Source organism: Callithrix jacchus, chromosome 10 (assembly GCF_049354715.1).
Source record: "Callithrix jacchus isolate 240 chromosome 10, calJac240_pri, whole genome shotgun sequence".
Lineage (NCBI taxonomy): Eukaryota > Metazoa > Chordata > Mammalia > Primates > Cebidae > Callithrix > Callithrix jacchus.
Window position 1 is genome coordinate 67,519,865 of NC_133511.1, and position 20,591 is coordinate 67,540,455.

Below are 20,591 nucleotides of genomic sequence, written 5' to 3' on the forward strand. Positions count from 1 at the left end.
CTAAAAAGCATGGATTTCTGGCCTTCTAGCCCACAACTAATTCTAGCACTGGGAAAGGGCTAGCTAAGAAAGGCTATAGGATATAGGCTTCAGGATAATAGGTATAAAAGTGAGTGTTAACAACCTGAGTGTAAATGTAAACAAAGATGTGTTTATATATATGCCTCTAATTTCCTCCATTTTTAAGGTGGGGGTGGGGGAAGGCTTGCCTCCTTTAAAAATATATTTATTTATTTATTTATTTATATATGTATGTGCGTATGAATGAAAATTCCTGTGGACAATTCTGCCTCCTCAAGCTGTCACTTCCTCTCCTTTCCTTTACTATCAGCATCTTTACTCACTCTGTCTCAAAAGAGAAAGAAAAAAGAAATAGAAGCCTTGGACACTGTACACCAAGTATACTCAACAGTCACCTGGAGGTCATTCCAATAACACAGAAGAATATAATTCTCAAGAATACATGAAACAGTCTTGAGGATAGACAGTGTGCTAGGCCATAAAACAACTCTCAGTACATATAAAGGATTGAACTCATACCAAAGTATGTTCTCTGACTGCAGTGGAACAAAATTAGAAATCAGTAACAGAAAGCAATTTGAGAAATTCACAGTTATGTGAAAATTAAATGATACATTCCTAAATAACCAGTGGGTCAAAAAAGAAATCACAAGGGAAATGAGAGAATACTTTGAGATGAATGAAACGTAACATACCAAAATGTATGGGATACAGCCAAAGTAGTACTTAGAAGAAATTTATAGCTGTTAAGTGCCTACATTATAAAAGAAGTAAGACCTTAACACATTGTAGGGAAAAGAGCAAATGAAGCCTAAATCAAGTAGAGGAAAGAATGTAATAAAGAAATCAATGAAATAAAATAGATAACAAAATAGAGAAAATCAATAAACCAAAAGTTGGTTATTTTAAAAGATCAGCAAAATCAACAAACCTTTTTGGCTTCAGCTAGGCTGATGAAGAACAAAATAGAGAAGTCTTTGATTATTAAAATCAAGAGTGATAGAGATGACATTACTACTGACTTTTATAGAAATAAAAAGGAATATGAGGTAAGATTGCAAACAATTGTATGCTAACAAATTAGACACTTAGGTGAAATAGACAAATTCCTAGAAAGACCCAAACTGCCAACATTGACTCATGAAGAAATAGAAAACCTGACTAGACCTATAACAGAGAGAGAATTAGTAATACAAAAACTTTCCGCAAAGAAAAGCCCAGAACCAGATGGTGTCTTTGGTGAATTCTACCAAACATTTGAATAAAAATCAACACCAATCCTGCACAAACTCTTTGAAAAAATAGAAGATAAAGGAATACCTTCTAACTCGTTCTAAGAGGCCAGCATTACCTTGATACTAAAACCAGACAAAGACATCACAAGAAAACTATAGACAGACCAATATCCCATTTGAATACAGATATAAAAACTCGGAACAAAATATTAGCATTGTTTCAGGTCTTATCCAACGTCTGATATTGTCAAACTTTAAAATTTTTGCCCATCTGATAGGCATGAAATGATACAATATTTCTTTTATGTGCATTTTGCTGATTACGGTTGAGGTTGAACATCTTTCTATATCTCCCCCTTCTCCCCAGTCAGTTGTACGGTTTCTTTTGTGAATTTTTGCCTGATTAGATTCTGTTGGCTTATTTTCATTTCTTCTTAATTAATGAGTTTTTTAATCTGGCCACTAGTCCAATGTTACCTATGTTACAAATGTCTTCTGTTTCTCTGTTCTTGTCTTTTAACTTTATTTATGGCATACAGAACTTTTGACATACAGAACTTTATGTTTTAATTAGTTAAATTTTTCACCCTTTCGTGGCGCTTCCTTTTGGTATTATCTGAGAAATAACTTTGTAATCCTGAAATCATACTGATACTATCTGGGACTCTGATATTCTCCCATTTCTCCCTCCCCCCCCTTTTTTTTTTTTTTTTTTGAGACAGGGTATCACTTTGTCACCCAGGCTGGAGTGCAGTGGTACAGTCACGGCTCACTGTAGCCTCAATTTTTTGGGCTCAAGCGATCCTCCCACTTCAGCCTCCCTTGTCTCGGACTACAGGCACACGCCACCAGTTTTTGTAGAGCCAGGATCTTACAGCATTGCCCAGGCAGGTCTCATACTGTTGTGCTCAAGCGATCCTCCTTCCTCAGCCTCCCAAAGCATTGGGATTTCAGGAGTGAGCCACCATGACCAGCCTGTTTTATTTTATATTTAAGGCTTTGGTCTTTCTGGAATTGCAGAAGTGTGAGGTGGGGGTCGGGGGGTGTCTAATTTTATTGTTTTACATGGAAAACAAGTGTCCTAGTACATTCAGTTGAATCTGAGTGGGATTTTTTCCCTTTAGCAAATCTCTTTAAATGGAAAAGCAGAATAAAGAGTGGACCGGGTGCAGTTGCTCACGCTTGTAATCCCAGCACTTTGGGAGGCCAAGGCGGGCAAATTACTTGAGGCCCGGAGTTCGAGACAGGCCTGGCCAACATAGCAAAACCTTATCTCAACTAAAAATGCAAAAATTAACTGGTCATGATGGCAGACACCTGTAATCCCAGCTACTCTGAAGGCTGAGGCAGGAGAATCACTTGAACTGGGAGCCAGAGGTTACTCAAGATCATGCCATTGCACTCCAGCATGGGTGACAAGAGCAAAACTCTGTCTCAAAAAAAAAAAGAGTGAATTGACTTGGGAGACACAGGTATTCATGGACCAAATTATTGATTTGCAAAATTTCATCTTGCTCTTTGATCTGTTTTAGAAGATAAACGCACAGAGGTCGGGGGCACCAAACAAACTCTCAAGTGTTGAGTATCTCCCAAGTGCCTTATAGATGTAGGAGAAAAAAGAAGCAACAGCACACCCTTGGAATGGAGATTGAGACAGAGTAGGCCATCTGCTTTCCATTAAAGTTTATCCTATACCAGCAGATAGGAAACTGAAGAGATATTTTTAGATTTGTTAAAAAAAAATTTTGTCCTGAGGAACAGCATACACTTGGCCTTATATATTTACCTAGCAGTTATATTATTAGTGTCTAAGCAACTTATTTTCTTACCTTTTTTTTTGTTGTTGATACTATTTGTATACTAATGACATAGGAAGTTAAGGCTGATCTGGTTTTAAAGCCTTTCTCTGCTAGGGCTCAGCCTAGGTAAATGACCCAGAGGTTGCTGGCCTTTAACCTGGATGAGTATGCTTTCTCTAAAGATACAGCACAACTCAGAGCACAATTGATTACTGGATATTTCCTCCTTTCTTATTAGCTTCGAAGGAGCTGCCTTTTCCTAGATGAGAACAGTGCCTCGTTTATTATAGTTCATATCCTTTACAATTCCCTGCAGCTCACCAGTGGAAGGCTAGGTAGCTGGGCCTTGAATCTAATATACATGCTATCTCAGATTCAGGTCTGGTGGGCAGGTTCAGAGCCAGCACTACAGAACTGCTGCTTGCTTGGGCTGACCTACATTTTTGCCAGTATAGCACTCAGCAGGCAAGCCTCCCAGCTAGTAAGAGAAATTAAGATTCATGCATTTTTCTGGAGCTAACAGATTCAAGGGTCTGTTTATTTTATTTCCTTCTGCCTATCAAAGAAAGGAAGCAGGGTTGGGGTGGGTGGGTGAGTAGGTAGTACTTGCAAACCCTGCAGTTAGAACGTTTTCCATCTTTCTTTGTAGCTTCTTAGCCCACCGGACTAAAATGGGGTTTTGCACTCAGGATCAAATTTTGTAGGCTCTGCCTCCTGGACATCTTTGTAGTACCCCCTCTCTTCATCGTTGCTAGTGTTTTAGCTTTTCCTTTGGGCTACTGTAATAATTTACTATCATGGTCCTCCTCCTCTGGTCTTAACTACTCCGAACTCCTTTTTACACTGCCGCTGGAGTAGTTTTTGTAAAACACAAATCTGAAACCCCCAGTTTAAAACCCTCCATTGTTTTCTTATTATTTATTGATTAATTCCATCCCTTAGTCTGGCATTCAAATCCCTTCACAGCTTGTTCCCCAGTCTATCTTTTTATCTTTATTTCCTGCCACTTTCCCCCCCCACACAGTAAATTCCAACTGTACTGAACTATGCCATTTCACTAATATGGTACGTACTTTCATACCTTCATGCGTGGAATCAGCATATATTTCTTTGTCCCTACCTGCTCCCCCGAACACCTTGACAAACTCTTCCATTCATTGTTCAGAGCCAACTAAAATGTTTATTTCTCTAAGAAGCCATTCCCAACTATCCCAAACATGTTCTTCATTTCCTCCTCAGTATTCTGATAACACCATCAGCATTCTCTAATTGAATCGTCCATATATTGCACCTATAGATTAATTTAAATAACTATATTTCCCCCCATTAGACTGTAAGTGCCTCTGTAAAGAACCTAGCACCCTTCTTGCCACAGAGTAAGCATTTACCAGATGCGATGATGATGATGATGATGATGATGATGAAGATGAAGAAGAAATCTGGATGCAGTCACTTTAGGCCTTCACTGACCACCATCACCATAGTCTTTTTATGTCATTGGGGAAAAACTATCAGCAGAAGAATGAACAAGGCAAGAAGAAAAATTGAATTGTTTTAAGGGAAGGGGATTTGTAAATTGAAGTCTGATCAGAGGTCAGCAATCAGGTTAAGGGAAGATTGAAGAAATTGGGTCTGTTGGATTTAGACAAAAGAAAATTTAGGAGGAATAATCGATCTCTTCATATCTCTAGCTGACTGTCCTGGAATAGAGAAAACAGACATGTTCTATGAGGGTAGAAATAGGACCAGTGGCTGAAAAAGTGTTCAGGGCAAAGATGCCTAATAAATTGGATTTTTAGCTCAGAGTAAAGAATTTTCTTACTTCCGGAGCTCTCCAATAGGTGCTTTGACTCATTGAAGAGGTTCTGAGCATACTATCGTTAGAAGAGTATGCTGTGGGAGGCTGAGGCAGAGAATGGCTTAAATCTAGGAGGTGGAGGTTGCAGTGAGTCTAGATCACACCATTGCACTCCAGCCTGGGTGACAGAGTGAGACTGTGTCTCAAAAAAAAAAAAAAAAAGAGTGACTAGGAGTGGTGGCTCACGCCTGTAATCCCAGCACTTTGGGAGGCCAAGGCAGGCAGAAAAAGGTCAGGAGCTCGAGACCAGCCTGGCCAACATGGTAAAACCCCATCACTACTAAGAATACAAAAATTAGCCATGCATGGTGGGATGTGCCTATAATCCCAGCTACTCAGGAAAGTGAGACAGGAGAATCACTTTAACCCAGGAGGCAGAGGTTGCAGTGAGCTGAGATCGCACTATTGCGCTCCAGCCTAGATGACAAAGCAAGACTCCATTTCAGAAGAAAAGAAAAAAGAAGAGTGTGCTGGCAGAGACTATGCTGCCAGTCATGTGTGCTACTATAAAGGATATTCCTGTGCTGAGTGACAAATTGGACTCAATCACCTCTAATACCTCTTCCAACCCTATAATTCAGTACCTGTGATACTTTTCAATAACACAACCATGACCTATATTAGAACACTGAGTGGAAACAGTCATTGTTTTGTTTTGTTTTTTAACATGGTCATCTTTGACCAAATTGACTCTCCAGAGTAATTTCCTGTTCTTCTTGGTTTTGAAGATTGAGTAAAAGAATCTTGGCAAAGTAAATGGCAGCCAAATCCAGAGGTTTTCTCTGAGTAGACTCATTTTGAGGAGAGGCAGGGAGGTTGGTAGGAATGGGCAATGTCTCACTCAGCAGGTCTGGGTTCTGTCTCCGCTCTCTGCTTACTAGTTGTGTAAGAAAAGTCTTAATATCCTCATCTCTAAAATGGAACTAGTAATATATTTTGCTGACTTTGGGTAGAGATTAAATCAGATAAAGAAGTGCCTACCACAGTGCCCAGAACATAGTACAGATTCAAAATTACATACTTCCTCTTGCTCTCTTCTTCATTATTTTGATATCATAAAGACTTTTTTTTGTCTTGTCTTGGTTTTGATCACCCTAGGGGGTCATTGGCAAGGTAGTTTTCTTTTTAATTAGGAGCTTTAGACCTAAACCGTTGTCACTGCCTAAGTATTCTCCTGCTCACAAGGAAGTAAGCCTCTTTGTCTTTTTGAGCCAGGGAGTTTGTCTTCCACTAGCCTTTTGATACTCTATTTTTAACTCCTAAAGTATTTTCAGAAATAATCCCCTGATTTCTGTTGAAAGTAATTTCTGATTTCCATATTAATCAAAAAATAGCTTTACATTTCTTTAGTCCTAATCCTAGTACCAACAAGAAAAGAAGATTAAATTGTATTGACATCTATAAAGCAGTTAAAATGTACATGTCAAAAATCCCAGGACACTTGATCACTACTGCATCCTTTAGGATATAAAGGAGAAGAGCTAACTTGTGTCCATTTATCTCTTCACTCTTGACTTTCAAAAAATAACGAATACAAAAGGGCCGGGTTTGTTTCTAAGGACAAAGTCATAATTATTTAGTAGGTGTGGAAAAGGCGTTGCTTTTTGGATTCCCTTCCCAATTTGACCACTGACTTTCTGGATAATCTGAACCAGAAAGTTACTTCACCTTTCAACCTCTATTTGGTTAGGTGTAAAGTGGAAGAACTCACATTAGGATTGATTTGAGGCTCAAAAGAAAAGCAAGTGTGGAAATACCTTTGTTAATGAGCAAAAGAGTGAAATATACATGGTATATCTTTTCAACTCAGTGTACAGTCATGTGTCACAAGACTGTAGAGATCCTGAGCTCAAGTGATCCTCCTACTTCAGCCTCCCAGGGTGCTGGGATTCCAAGTATGAGCCAACATGCCTGGCCAGACTTAATGTATTAACAGTTATAAAACTCCTGGACTCCTCATGCCTCTAATTCCAGCACTTCGGGAGGCTGAGGCAGGTGGATTACCTGAGGTCAGGAGTTCAAGACCAGCCTGGCCAACATGGTGAAACCCCATCTCTACTACAAATACAAAATTAGCTGGTGGTGCTGGCACATGCCTGTAATCCTAGCTACTTGGGAGGCTGAGGCAGGAGAATTGTTTGGGCCGGGGAGACAGAGGTTGCAGTGAGCCGAGATTGTGCCACTGCACTCCAATCTGGCCGACAGAGCAAGACTCTGTCTCAAAAAAAAAAGATTGAAGTGAGCTATGATTGTGCCACTACACTCCAGCCTGGGTGACAGAACAAGACCCTGTAATTAATAAATAAATAAGTAAGGTAAGAAGGGAAGAAAAGTAAGTAAGAAAGGAAGGAAAGGGAGTGAGGGAAGACTATATAAAGCTCCCTGTAATGCTGTCATTATATAATGTCTGCCAAATTCAAGTGAATTAAAAATAATTCCACTTGGAAACATTGAAGGAAGATCCTATAATTGCCTCTAAAGTGAAAGGCATCTGAAATGACAGAACAAGAGGAGTGATTACCTGTGACTGCACAATTTCTCACGTGAAGCTGAATACAGATTTTGGCCATGCAACTGGATTACTTGGCTTCCCAGATTAGACCCCTGACTTTTTACTTGAGAAGTAGCACACCTCCAGATTGCTAATTAAGTGAGAAGTTAGCTACCTCAGTTCTAAAATCAGAAAATGATTAGGGGGTAAAGAGATGAATTTTCTTTGGAATTGGAAAGGATTTAGGGAAAGGCATATTAACAAAGATACATTATTAAAGCTTCAATATTTACAAATCCCAAAGAAGCTTTTAGGGATTTAGGGATTTAATCTTTGACTTTTAAAACCAGCTTTTCCTTGTCAGTCAAAATACCAATGAGCATTTAACAACTGCAGGGAGCAGTGAGACAGGCACTTACACACTGCTAGAACAAGTACAAATTGATGGTCTTTCTAGAAAATAGTATGGCACAGTATGTGAAGGCTCTTAGCATGTCACTTTTCTTCACCTCCACTATTTCCCTGGTCTTAGTCCCAACATCTATTGTTGGAGCTTGCAGTAGCCTCTCAGCAGGTTGCTTTGCTTCTCTATCCCCTTATAGTCTGTTTTCAACACATCAGTCAGAGTGACCCTTTTCAAACATAAGTCATAGCATGTTATTCTTCTGCTGAAAACCCTGTGAGGTCTCCTCATTTCACTCAGAATAAAAGTCTAAGTCCTCACAGTGGCCTGTAAAGCCCTATATGAACTGGCCAGTCCTGACTTCCTCTACTACTATTGCCCCCTCATTTGTTCCATTCCAGCCACACTGGCCTCTTTGCTATTCCTCCGACATTGTCTTATATGATGTCAACTTAGGGCCTTTGCACTGACTGTTTTGTTTGAAATGCTCTTCCTTCAGCCATCTGCTTGATGAACACTATCATTTCCTTCAAGTCTTTGCAAAAATAATACCTTCTTAATGTGTCTTACTCTGATCCTTTATAATATTGCAATGCCCTTACCCTCAACACTTTGGCATTTCTGATGCCCTTTACTTTGGCCTTTTTCTCTTTTCCATAGCACTGAAGACTAGTATTTATCCAAGGGTACCTTCTCCCACCCTCATAGAATATAAACTCCACAAGGCCAAGGATCTTCATTTTGTTCACTGACAAAAGTCCCTAAATCCGTGTCTGGCACCAAGTAGATACTCAAATTGTTTGTTCAATTGATGAAATTTAAAATGTACCCGGCCAGGTGCAGTGGCTCACGCCTGTAACCCCAGGACTTTGGGAGGCCAAGGCAGGTGGATCACGAAGTCAAGAGATAGAGACCATCCTATTCAACATGGTGAAACCTGTCTCTACTAAAAATACAAAAATTAGCTGGGTATGGTGGCATGCTCCTGTAGTCCCAACTACTCGGGAGGCTGAGGCAGGAGAATCGCTTGAACTCAGGAGGTGGAGGTTGCAGTGAGCCAAGGTCGTGCCACTGTACTCTAGCCTGGCAACAGAGCAAGACTCCAATTTAATAAAAAGAAAAATAGGCCCATCCTTTGACCTAGAGATTTCCACTTCTAGAATTCATTCCTAAAGAAATAGAGATTAATTTAGTCTGTTAGTCTGTTTTATTTTAGTTTGTTAGCTATTATAAAAATGAAATTTATTTAATGGTTAAGTGGAATATCATAAAGATATTAAAATAAGCCTTTCGAAGAATATGTAATTACATGAGGAAATGTTTATAATGTTAAAGTGAAAAAGTAAAATGTAAAACCATGTATACCCCTACCTTATGTCATATATAAAAATTAACTCAAAATGTGTCAGTGATCTCAATATAAAAGCTAAAACCATAAAACTGTTAGAAGAAAACATAAAAGTAAATCTTCATGACATTTGATTGGCAGTGTATTCTTAGATATGACACCAAAAGCATAATCAACAAAAGAAAAAATAAACTGGACTTATTGAATTTTTTTTGCATCAAGGCATTATCAAAAAAATAAAAAGATAACCCATAAAATGGGAGAAAGTATCTGTAAGTAATATATGTGATAATGGTTTAATATTCAGAATAGGCAACTTCTACAATGCAACAGCAAAAAGACAAACCACCCAGTGAAAAAAATGGGAAAATGCCCTGTGTAATCCCAGTACTTTGGGAGGCCAGGGCAGGAATATCACTTAAGCCAGGAGTTTGAGACCAGCCTGGGCAACATGATGAGACCCTGTCTTTACAAAAACAAAACAAAACACACAACTAAAAAAACAAACAAACAAAAAAAAACGGGGTATAGTGGTACACACTTGTAGACCCAAGCTATTCAGGAAGCTGAAGCAGGAGGATCACTTGAGCCCAGGAGTTCAGAGTTACAGTGAGCTATGATCTTGCCATTACACTTCATCCTGGGTAATAGAACAAGACCCTGTCTCTAAAAAATAAACAATTGTATTTTTAAATGGGAAAATGATTTGGATAGACATTTCTCCAGAGAGGATATACAGATAGCCAATAAGTACATGAAAAGATGGTCAACATCATTAGTCATTAAAGAAATGCAAATCAAGACCACACTGAGATCCCACTTCACACTTACTATATAGGATGGCTATAATAATAGTAATAATAAAAGAAAATAACAAGCATTGTTGAGGATGTAGAGAAATTTGAACTCTCATGCATTGCTGGTGGGAATGTAAAATAGTGCAGACATTAGCTGGGCACAGTGGCTCATGCCTGTAATCCCAGTACTTTGGGAGGCCAAGGGGGGTGGATCACTTGAGGTCAGGAGTGCAAGACCAGCCTGACCAACATGGTGAAACTCTGTCTCTACCAAAAATACAACAATTAGCCAGGTGTGGTGGCGTGCATCTGTAATCCCAGCTACTCGGGAGGCTGAGGTGGAGAATTGCTTAAACCCAGGAGGCAGAGGTTACATTGAGCTGAGATCGCACCACTGTACTCCAGCCTGGGCAACAGAGCAAGACTCCATCTCAAAAAAAAAAAAAAAAAATTACAGACATTGTGAAAAACAGTTTGGTGGTTCCTTAAAAAGCTCAACATAGAGTTACTGTATGACCCAACAATTCTACTACTGGTGTATAGCTCAAAGATTTTTGAAAACAGGTACTTACATGTCATTGTTTATTATACCATTATTCACAGTAGCCAAAAGGTGGAAACAACCTAGGCGTCCCTCAACAGATAACTGGATAAAGAAAATGTGGCATATACACACAGTAGAATATTATTCAGCCATAAGGAAGAAGAAAGTTTTGGTACATGCTACAACATGGATAAACCTTAAACACATTAAGTGAAAGAAGCCAGACACAAAAGAACAAATAGTGTATGACTCCACTTATATAAAATACCTAAAACAGGCAAATTCAGAGAGACAGAAAGTAGATTAGAGGTTACCATCGTGGATGTTGGGGGATGAGGAGTTACTGTTCATGGTTACAGAGTTTCTGTTTGGGGTGATGAAAATTTCTTGGAAATAAGTAATGGTGATAATTGTATAACATTGTAAATGTCATTAATGTCACTGAATTATACATTTAAAAATAGTTAAAATTGCAAATCTTATACATATTTTACCATTATAAAAAAGTTTCAAAAAATCCCCCAAACTGTATATAATATACTGTGGTGAGCTGGATCTGGTTTGTGTAAGCTCTTAAGAGCTGATTGTGGGCACCTCTTCCAAACTATTCATTCTGTGAAGTTGGTAGCATCAGATTGGTCATGGTGGAAACATTTATGCCATCTCAGTTGTCAAATGCTGCAAAGCAGCTCCCATTTCCAACCCCTTCGAGCCAGTTGTTATATATTTACCAGCACAGCACTGAATATATGTGTATAAAAATTATAGAAAGTCACCTACCTGGAAAGAGAGATGTCAAACTGTTAATGATGTTACCTCTGGGGAGGAGAGTGGTGTTGTGGCAGGAATGTGAAAGTAAACTTGAACATAAAAAGTGTAAATTTCAATGTTGCTTCCATTTTTTTTTATAGTGAGCATGTGGACATATTTCTTGTATCAGTTTTAAAAAATAGACCAGAAAGTCTGCACATATTAAAATTTTGGTTTTGGTAACTTTTTTCTTCAGAGGCTGAAAGCTGGTCACATATACTATCTGAAATAGCCCATGGAGAGTCTGAAGGCCAAGCCTAGGACTTGGATTCTATTTTTTCAAAAATCTGCTTTTTTTCTTTTTTTTTTTTTGCCTAACTGATAAGCTTTCTTATCTCTCTGTAGGTTACCCCACAGCCTATCCAGCAGCGGCCCCTGCCTACAATCCCAGCCTCTACCCCACCAATAGTCCCAGTTATGCTCCAGGTAAGGAGAAAACAGGGACAGCAGTGGTGAATGGGAAAGGGGGACTCTATTTGGAAAAACAAAACCACCTGCTGGCTTTTTCCTGTTCTTAATTGCTCCAGGCCCAGCCTGTCCAGGCTTGATTTTTCTGGGAGTCCCCCCTCTGGGAACTGGGACAGATCAGCCTCAGGGTGGGGGCAGGAATAGAATCTTCTCCATTCTCTCTGGGACTTAAGGTTGGCTCATCGATCCTATGCTGGAATGTCTGAGACCTGCATCCTCCTCATAGAACATTTTCTGCTCCCTAAGCAATGTCTGAATTCATTCATTGCCCAGTTTTCCCTGCGGCTGCCATTGGGACAGATGGCTGGGGAAACACACACACACACACACACACACTCTCTCTCTCTCTCTCTCTCTCTCCACTCTCCTTGGGACACACACTCTTGACACACACACACACACACACACTCTCTCTCTCTCTCTCACTCTCCTTGGGACACACACTCTTGACACACACACACACACTCTTGACACACACACACTCTCTCTCTCTCTCTCTCTCTCTCTCTCACTCTCCTTGGGACACACACTCTTGACACACACACATTCTCTCTTCTTGGGACACACACACTCTTGACACACACTCTCTTACTCTCCTTGGGACACAGACACACGCTCTTGACACAAACACATGCTCTTGACACACACACACACACTCTTGCCACCAGAAGGTAAAGAGCTGGTTTTCAAGCTGAGATAAGCTGCTGGGTTTTCAGAAATAATAAAGGCCCAATAATCCTTGGATTGAGGTTGAAATGGGTTTGAAAATGTTGAAAAAGTTTATTCTATTTTGGGCTTGGAGCATTGCAGAGGTCTTAGTTCTGATCTTAACCCTCATGCTCAGCTGGTGCTCTAATACTCAACAGCAGGAGAAAGAGTATGGGTTCTGTGGTTAGAAAGTCCTGGGTTTGAATCCTGATTACCTGACTCACTAGTTGTAAGACCTTGGCCAAGTCACCTCACCTCTCTGAGATCCAATGTGACTACCTGCCTCAGGGTTGTGGATGGTTTTATGTAAGTTCCATTTACTCAACAAGTATTTGTTGAATGTTTTCAATACTGGGATACAAAAATTGAAAGATGCCATCTTTGCCTGTCTGAAGTAGCTTACAGTCACATTTGGAAGCCTGGCATGTAAACTCATTGCAGTGTTAATGTGCTAAGTATTGAAAAAGGAATACATATAAGGGGAGGAGGAGGGAACAACAGTTTGCCTGGGGAGAAAGTGTAGGGGAGGCTTGGCTGGGTGCTGTGGCTCATGCTTGTAATCCCCGTACTTTGGAAGGCCGAGGCAGGTGGATCACCTGAGGTCGGGAGTTTGAGACCAGTCTGACCAACATGGAAAAGCCCCATCTCTACTAAAAATACAAAACAAATTAGCCAGACATGGTGGCACATGCCTGTAATCCCAGCTACTCAGGAGGCTGAGGCAGGAGAGTAGCTTAATCCTGGGAGGCAGAGGTTGTGGTGAGCCGAGATTGCTGCATCGCATTCCAGCCTGGGCAACAAGAGTGAAACTCCATCTCAAAAAAAAAAAAATAAGTGTAGGGGAGGCTTCAGAGGGTGAGTAATAGAGACTTGAAGGAGACGTAGAAGCTATTCTTTAAGCACACAAAGGAGAGTGGGCATTCCAGGTAGAGTAAAGCATGGGGAGAGGCTTAGAGATGTGTGAACAGGACACTGTGAAGAACACAGAAGTAGGGGAATGGTCGCAGCATAAACTATAAGTGGCTAGATGAATCTGAACTATAGATGTGCAAGGGCCAGATTTGGAGAGGCCTTGAATGTCTTGATAATACCCCGCATTTTCTTTTTTTTTTTTTTTTGAGATGGAGTCTCGCTCTGTAGCCCAGGCTGGAGTGCAGTGGCGCGTTCTTGGCTCACTGCAACCTCCGCCTCCCAGGTCCTGTTACAAGCAATTCTCCTATCTCAGCCTCCCAAGTAGCTGAGATTACAGGCACAAGTCACCATGTCTAGCTAATTTTTGTATTTTTTAGTAGAGACAGGGTTTCACCGTGTTGGCCAGTCTGGTCTTGAACTCCTGACCTTGTGATCCATTTGCTTCAGCCTCCCAAAGTGCTGGGATTACAGGTGTGAGCCACAGCACCCTGCCATACCCCACATTTTCTCGTTTAGCAGTTATCATTATAGAATTAGAAAGCTTCAAAAGACCTTAGGGATCCCCCAGTCAAGTTCTTCTCTTGACAAAGGAGAACCAAAAAACAGTGTTTTGTCCCAACATACCCAGTGACTCAGTAGCGGCATATGGACTAGAATCTTTGGCAGATCTCCTGACTCTTGTCCTATGCCTTTCTCTCCCAATGTGTACTTATTCTACTGTCATTATCTTTCTTGGGGCACACTTAAAGGAGAAAAGAATACAGGTTGTCTGAAGACGTAGATTTCAGTCCTCACTGTCATTTCCTAGATTAACAACCTAAAAGTCACCTGATCTATCTGAATCTCATTTCCCCCATCTCTAAGTAGGAATCATATCATAATTATGCATACACACTATGAAGTTATCAGTTAGCCCCTCTTTTTTTTTGGCAAACAAGAACTATTTTAGGTAAATAGGTGATGGTATCCCCTAAGGTGTTTACATAGATGTTCCACAGACATTTTGACCCACTCTGTTATGCTTAAGATACTTTGGAAGACCATGTAGATGATTCAAACTTGAGGAAGCTGTAGTCACTGCCTTTGGAGCGCTTATGAAGGGAGCAGTGATGCATGGGCTAAAATTCTACAACAGTATCTCAGCATTGGTTTTATATTTACTTTTAGTCAATATGATATATAATATTTTCCACAAGATCTATAATAGAAGGCAAAAACAATAAAAGCTACAGAAATTCTCTGATAATCAAATTTGATAATTTTTATCTTAACTACAAAGGCTTCAGTTATCATGTATATCATGATATATAAATGATTTAAATTTAAGTGCCATCAGATCTGTGAATTGACTTTGTAAACTGTTTCCAGTCTAAAACAAAATGAGTTGTTGCAGAAGGTCAAGTAAGATCAGGAGTGAAGAAGATTCCTTGTCTTTATAGTCTGGAGGCCACCAGTGACCTCACTGGAAGCATTGTTAGTGAAATGGTGAGGCTAGAAACCAGAGTGCAGTGAATCAGGAGTGAAGAAGTAGATTTAGCTTATATAGCCTATTCTTACCTGAAGCCTAGCTACCAGGAAAGGAAAAACAAAAGGACACTGACTAGAAGTGAATGTAGGGTTGAAGGAGGGTTTTCTCAGATATGAGCAAGGCTAAGTACTGATAGGAAGGGGCAAGTGGAGAGGATAAGTCAGAGATGCAGGAGAAGTGGTGCCAGAGCCAGGCAGCCACAGAGGCTGGTGTAGGGGTTGGAAATCTGGAGCTCAGTTCTCTTCTTTGGTTTGGGAAGTTGAGTGGCAGGTGGAGACAGGGTGCCTCATGCAGGAGGGCAACTCTTCCTCTCAGACTAAAGGAAAGGTCAGAGGTAGATGTGCTTAAATAAATTGCCCAATGGAAAGTGGAGAGTTCTCATCTAATGACCTTGATTTGCTGCGACAGAAGGGAGCAGGGGTAAAGGGAGGGTTCTTAACCAGGAAGGTCAGGGTGTGAGAGCCTCATAGGAAGGAGTAGGACTGGAAACTACCAAAAGATAACAGAGCAGGGTGACATTTGGGACCCACCTGAATGGTGAAGGTTGTGCATTTGTCCAGGCTCTCATCCCCAGCACTGGGCTATTTTCTCATAATGTTCAGCACTTCTGGTGATGGATTGTGGGATTGTTTTAGGATCCGTTTACCAATAAGTGGAAAGATATGGAATAAATAGCTACTGTTTATTGAATGTTTTCTATGTGTTCAAAACTATTTGAAGTTATTTATGGATATTAGCTTGTTTTATACTGCAATAAACCTTTGAAGTTGGTACTCTTATTATCCCCATTTTCCAAATGGGAAAACTAAAACTTGGAGAAGTTACATAACTAGCCCAAAGATCCAAGGCCTAGCACCCTAACACTGTGTCTGCATAAGCTCTTAACTGCTACACTGTAGTTGCATCAATGGGCCAGAGAGAAATTAAGGCATTACACTGGCTAAAGAGGGAAAGGAGTGCAGATAGGATGAGGCTGAAACTGTAGGGGGAAAAAAGAAATTCAGTACATCTTGGCATATATATTCAATTTTAATTTTAAAACAAAAATAAGCCCTCATCTAACTTGATTTTCCCCAGTTTTGTTAAAAGTCAACATATAAGGTACAAATACATAAAATACAAACAAAAAATAAGCCCTCATCTAACTTGATTTTCCCTAATTTTGCTTTTAAAAGTCAACATATTTCTACTAATGTCACCCAGACTATTTTCTCAAAAACCCACAAAATCCACAAGAGAGGGTAGTGTTATTGTATTTGAAGACCCCAAACTCGGAGTTGAAAGACTTAGGTTGTAGCATTAACTTTGCTATGCTGGCCTCTGGATTCACAGTGCAGATTTCCTGACTGTGGGGGGCTTCCTACCATGGAGAAGCTAGCTCAAGGTCAGAAAGGACCATTTAGGTTACTCTCACCTTCCTGCCAGAGCCAGCCATTTGTGAAGCAGAGGAGGTGCCTTCAGAAGGAACCAGCCTCTTAGGTTTAAATTTTTTTCAGCTGCTTTAAGGAGAACAAGAAGTTGCTTGAGAGAGAGAGAGAGAGAGCTATTTTTAGCAGCTCTGAGTACCTAAGATGTCATCTGTCAAGGATGCAGGGAAGCATTTCACTCTTTTCATTGGTTCTGAAAGCAATGTGGGCATTTGGAGCTTTTTCCCAAGCTCTTAATGATGTCAGGGATCTTATTTAGGAACTCTTTGGCCCCGCAAGAGGTAGGAGCCAATCAAGATTTGGTTTTCAGAATCTAGGGATCTATTAATGGTAATCTGGCTTGAAAATAAATGATAGGAAGGACAAACAGGTTAACTAATACAGATAAAAATAAAATAACCTCAGGGCCGGGTGCAGCGGCTCAAGCCTGTAATCCCAGCACTTTGGGAGGCCAAGGCGGGTGGATCACAAGGTCAAGAGATCGAGACCATCCTGGTCAAAATGGTGAAACCCCGTCTCTACTAAAAATACAAAAAAAAAAATTAGCTGGCCATGGTGGCGCGTGCCTGTAATCCCAGCTACTCAGGAGGCTGAGGCAGGAGAATTGCCTGAACCCAGGAGGCGGAGGTTGCAGTGAGTCGAGATCGTGCCATTGCACTCCAGCCTGGGTAACAAGAGCGAAACTCCGTCTCACAAATAAAATAAAATAAAATAAAATAACTTCCTCATGGAATCTGTTGACACAACATTTTCCCATATTATCTCATTTGATTTCATAGCATCCCTATAAAGTACAAATACATTATACCCATTTTACATACAACAAACTTGGGGGAGGATAGGGAAAAAGAATTTGTGCTTTCTGAACAGCTGCCCTGTTCCAAGCCCTGCGCAAGTCATGTTACAAACCTTCATTTTTACCTTAGTCTTGTGAGTTAGAGCTTCCTGTCTTCAACTTGGCTCAAACAGGATAAATAAGTTGCCCAAAGTTATACAGCTAAAAAGCAGTAGATTTGGGAGGGCAAGGCAGGAGGATCACTTGAGGCCAAAGGTCAGGACCAGCCTGAGCAACATGATGAGACCCTATCTCTACAAAAAAATTAAATAAAAGAAAAATAGACAGGCTTGGTGGCATGCACCTGTAGTTCCAGCCACTCAGGAGGCTGAGACAGAAGGATCACTTGAGCCTGGGAGCTGGAGGCTGCATTGAGCTATCATTGCACCACTGCTTTCTAGCCTGGGCACAGAGTGAGACCCTGTCTCCATAAAAAAGCAGTTAGCTGGGATTCAAACCCAACTTGTCTGACCCCACAACCCATGCTCCTTCTATAGCACCACAGTGACCCAGAGACTTCAGGGATGGAGTGCCTTTGCATTGGTCCTGTCTCTCAGGGGTTTTACAGACAGCTCTTTAGAGGTCAACCATGGTGATATTGTCTCTGAATCTTCACTTCCTCTAACACAAAGTCTCTGTCATATGTGAAATTCCTCTGCAGTTCTTGGGAGAACTGAAATATAATCTTATAACAGACAAGCAAAAAGCAGGAACTTGGGCTTGTTCGCATCCAGGCAGCTTTGGATCAGCTGCCTAGAAGACACTATGGCATCCAGGGAGGGGCTCTCTCCAATGAATGAACTTTTCCAGATGACAAGTCTGTCACCCTTTCTAGGGTAAAGATGCTTCACACCTTCTGTATTTACTGGGTTTGTGAAGCTGGGGGGGGAACTGCTATCGCAAAACAAAGTCTGTTTATATAACTGCAATGTATACAACTTTGCACAAATTCTTAGTGGTAATTTCAACTAACATTTCTATCCAACAGAGTTTCAGTTCCTGCATTCAGCTTATGGTAGGAAAGCTATTTTTCCTCATCTGTATTACAGCTTTTGAATGTGTTATCTCGTAACAATGGTAGATCCCCTCTCCTTTCCTCCCCAAATCCCATCCCCTAGGCTTGGGCTCCCCCCAGGTGGCTCAGCAGCAGTTCCTAAAGCATGCAGGAACATGTCTGATGGTGCAAAAATCATGGGTTGGAGACACACATGAACCATCCCTAGGGCAGCAGTAAAGGATCATGGCACTAAAAAGCATCTCTCACCCTAACCTGGCTGCCAAATTCAAACAAACAAATGAACAAAAATTCCAGGGCCTGCATGCGGCTCCTCAGTTGGCTTTGTGGCAGCCTCTGTGAAGGAGTACCTGGATTATGCCTATTAGAACCCAAAAAACTAGTCTGCCCCAGGATCAGATTTTCCATCTCCATTGGCAGTCTGACATGTTTGAAGACTTGGTTGACTTTAGATATAATCTGTTCCATCAGCCCAGAACTTGAGCTCTGGGCTCATTTTCCTAGAAGATGGTAAGAGGTGGGGGGCGAGGAGGCTAATAAGTGAGGGACCAGAACTGGGTTTTCTGGACAGTGTGGACTCCAGGCCCAAGGCACCACGGGAACTTCTGGGCACCTGTGAGGGTCCCAGCAGTATAACTTGACTAGGTCCTTTTTGTCATAGACAGGAAGGGACCATGGGAAGGACTTGCAACTTTCACCACCCTCACCTGGGCTGCTCAGGAAAATGTTTTTATAAAATCTCTGTACCCTTTCTCAACTTTTAACCTTGAATTATTTGGATGCTGGAAATTGAATTTGTGTGTTACGTATCTGTCAGGAGATGAGTTGTGAAATTTCTCCTTGCCACGGCTGTGGGCTGTGTGATCTTGGGCAATTTACTAATGTCTCTAGGCCATAGATAAAATGTTTAATTTCACATGATCTCCGAAGTCCCTTTAAATGCTAATACCCTGTCCTCTTATAATTTTATTACTTCAATTTTGTTAGTCACAGACCTGTTTCTCCTGTAGTCATTTTTTGTTTGCCTCAGGATATGTGAACCTGGACTGAAGGGTCCATAAAAAGTCAGAGAAGCTCTCATGCTTCCCCTTCCAGTTATAGCATCTGAAATAGATCTGCATAAAGAATACAGATGGAGCTCTTCACTTTACAAAATTCTGTGCCAGGCCCTAAGCTGGCCCTTTGAAGATAACAAAGACTCGTAAGACAAGGGGCTCGTTCTCAAGGAGCTCAGAGTTTAGTGGAGAGAAGACATGCCATCAAGTACAGGTGCTTCCAAGAATCACAGGGATTGAGATTCTTCCAAAAATCACAGGGCTATGGTTAAGGGGTGGGGGAAGGAAATACTTTATAGTAGATGTGAGTCTTCAGCTCATGATTGATGGATTAATCAATATTACCAGATGGAGTTTGGGGAGAGATATGCCAGAAGAAGTAGCAGTGTGGTCAAAACATGGAGATGTGAGGCTCCCTGGCATATTCTGGGAATTATAAGCAGTTTCTGTGGCTGTAGTGTGGGCTGGAGATTGAGAACAATGAGAGGGTCTAGAAAGGGCTTCAGGACAAGATGATCATGATGGGGCATTGAATGCTACACAGGAGTTTAAACTTTAGCCTATAGTAGTGGAAAACCATGGAATGTTTTCAAGAAGGGGGGTTTGTGATTAGGTTTCAGTCTTAGGTATGAATGCAGCTTGAAAATTGGAGGGAGCAGATTTAATATGAGGAAGCAGTTGCAGTAGTTAGGATGAGAGATGATGAGAGCTTCAGTTAGAGCTGTAGCCTACAACTTTGGAGATGGAAGAGTGGACAGAAACCAGAACTAGAAACTATAAGACTGGGTGACACTTTATTTTTGACCCTCACATCAGTACTGTGAAGCAATCAAGGAGTGATGATTATTGCTGTATTATAAGACAACAAATCTAAAACTTAGAAAGGTTAAGTGACTTGCCCAAGGTCCCACAGCTAATAAGTGGCAGAGCCCAGGCTACAGCTCAGATTTCCTGACTCAGTACATTGTTCAGGATGATGGTCCCTTGCTGCCTCTCTTCCTTGTATATGTGCTTAACAGATTGTTCAAGTGTCAGAGGGCGTGAGGGCCCCGTATCCAGGGAAGTGAACAACCCAGCACTTGGATGTGGGCAGCATGCTGTGACTGGGCCCACGGCCCTTCACTGCCAAGGGTTCTCTCTCTCTCATTTCATTGAGGTATAACACACATACAGTAAAGTATATAAAGTACACTAATGTCTTTTTTTTTTTTTTGAGATGGAGCCTCACTCTTTCACTCAGGCTGGAGTGCAGTGGTGCAATCTTGGCTCACTGCAACCTCCATCTCCCGGGTTCAAGTGATTCTCCTGCCTCAGCCTCCTGAGTAGCTGGGATTACA

The 20,591-nt window shown here is 41.0% G+C and overlaps 1 protein-coding gene across 9 annotated transcripts in view; it reads left to right on the forward strand.

Annotated features, from left to right (window-relative positions):
* FAM168A (family with sequence similarity 168 member A) overlaps nucleotides 1–20,591 on the forward strand; it is a 186,203-nt gene that overhangs the window by 143,901 nt on the left and 21,711 nt on the right. For 6 of the 9 annotated variants that reach the window (XM_078340263.1, XM_017977803.4, XM_017977806.4 and 3 more), the window contains 2 exons: nucleotides 11,652–11,732; nucleotides 18,173–18,199. In XM_078340263.1, coding sequence (XP_078196389.1) covers nucleotides 11,652–11,732; nucleotides 18,173–18,199 — 108 coding nt within the window. The remainder of the gene's footprint in view (nucleotides 1–11,651; nucleotides 11,733–18,172; nucleotides 18,200–20,591) is intronic. The other 3 variants (XM_078340265.1, XM_078340266.1, XM_078340264.1) reach the window with 1 other exon arrangement.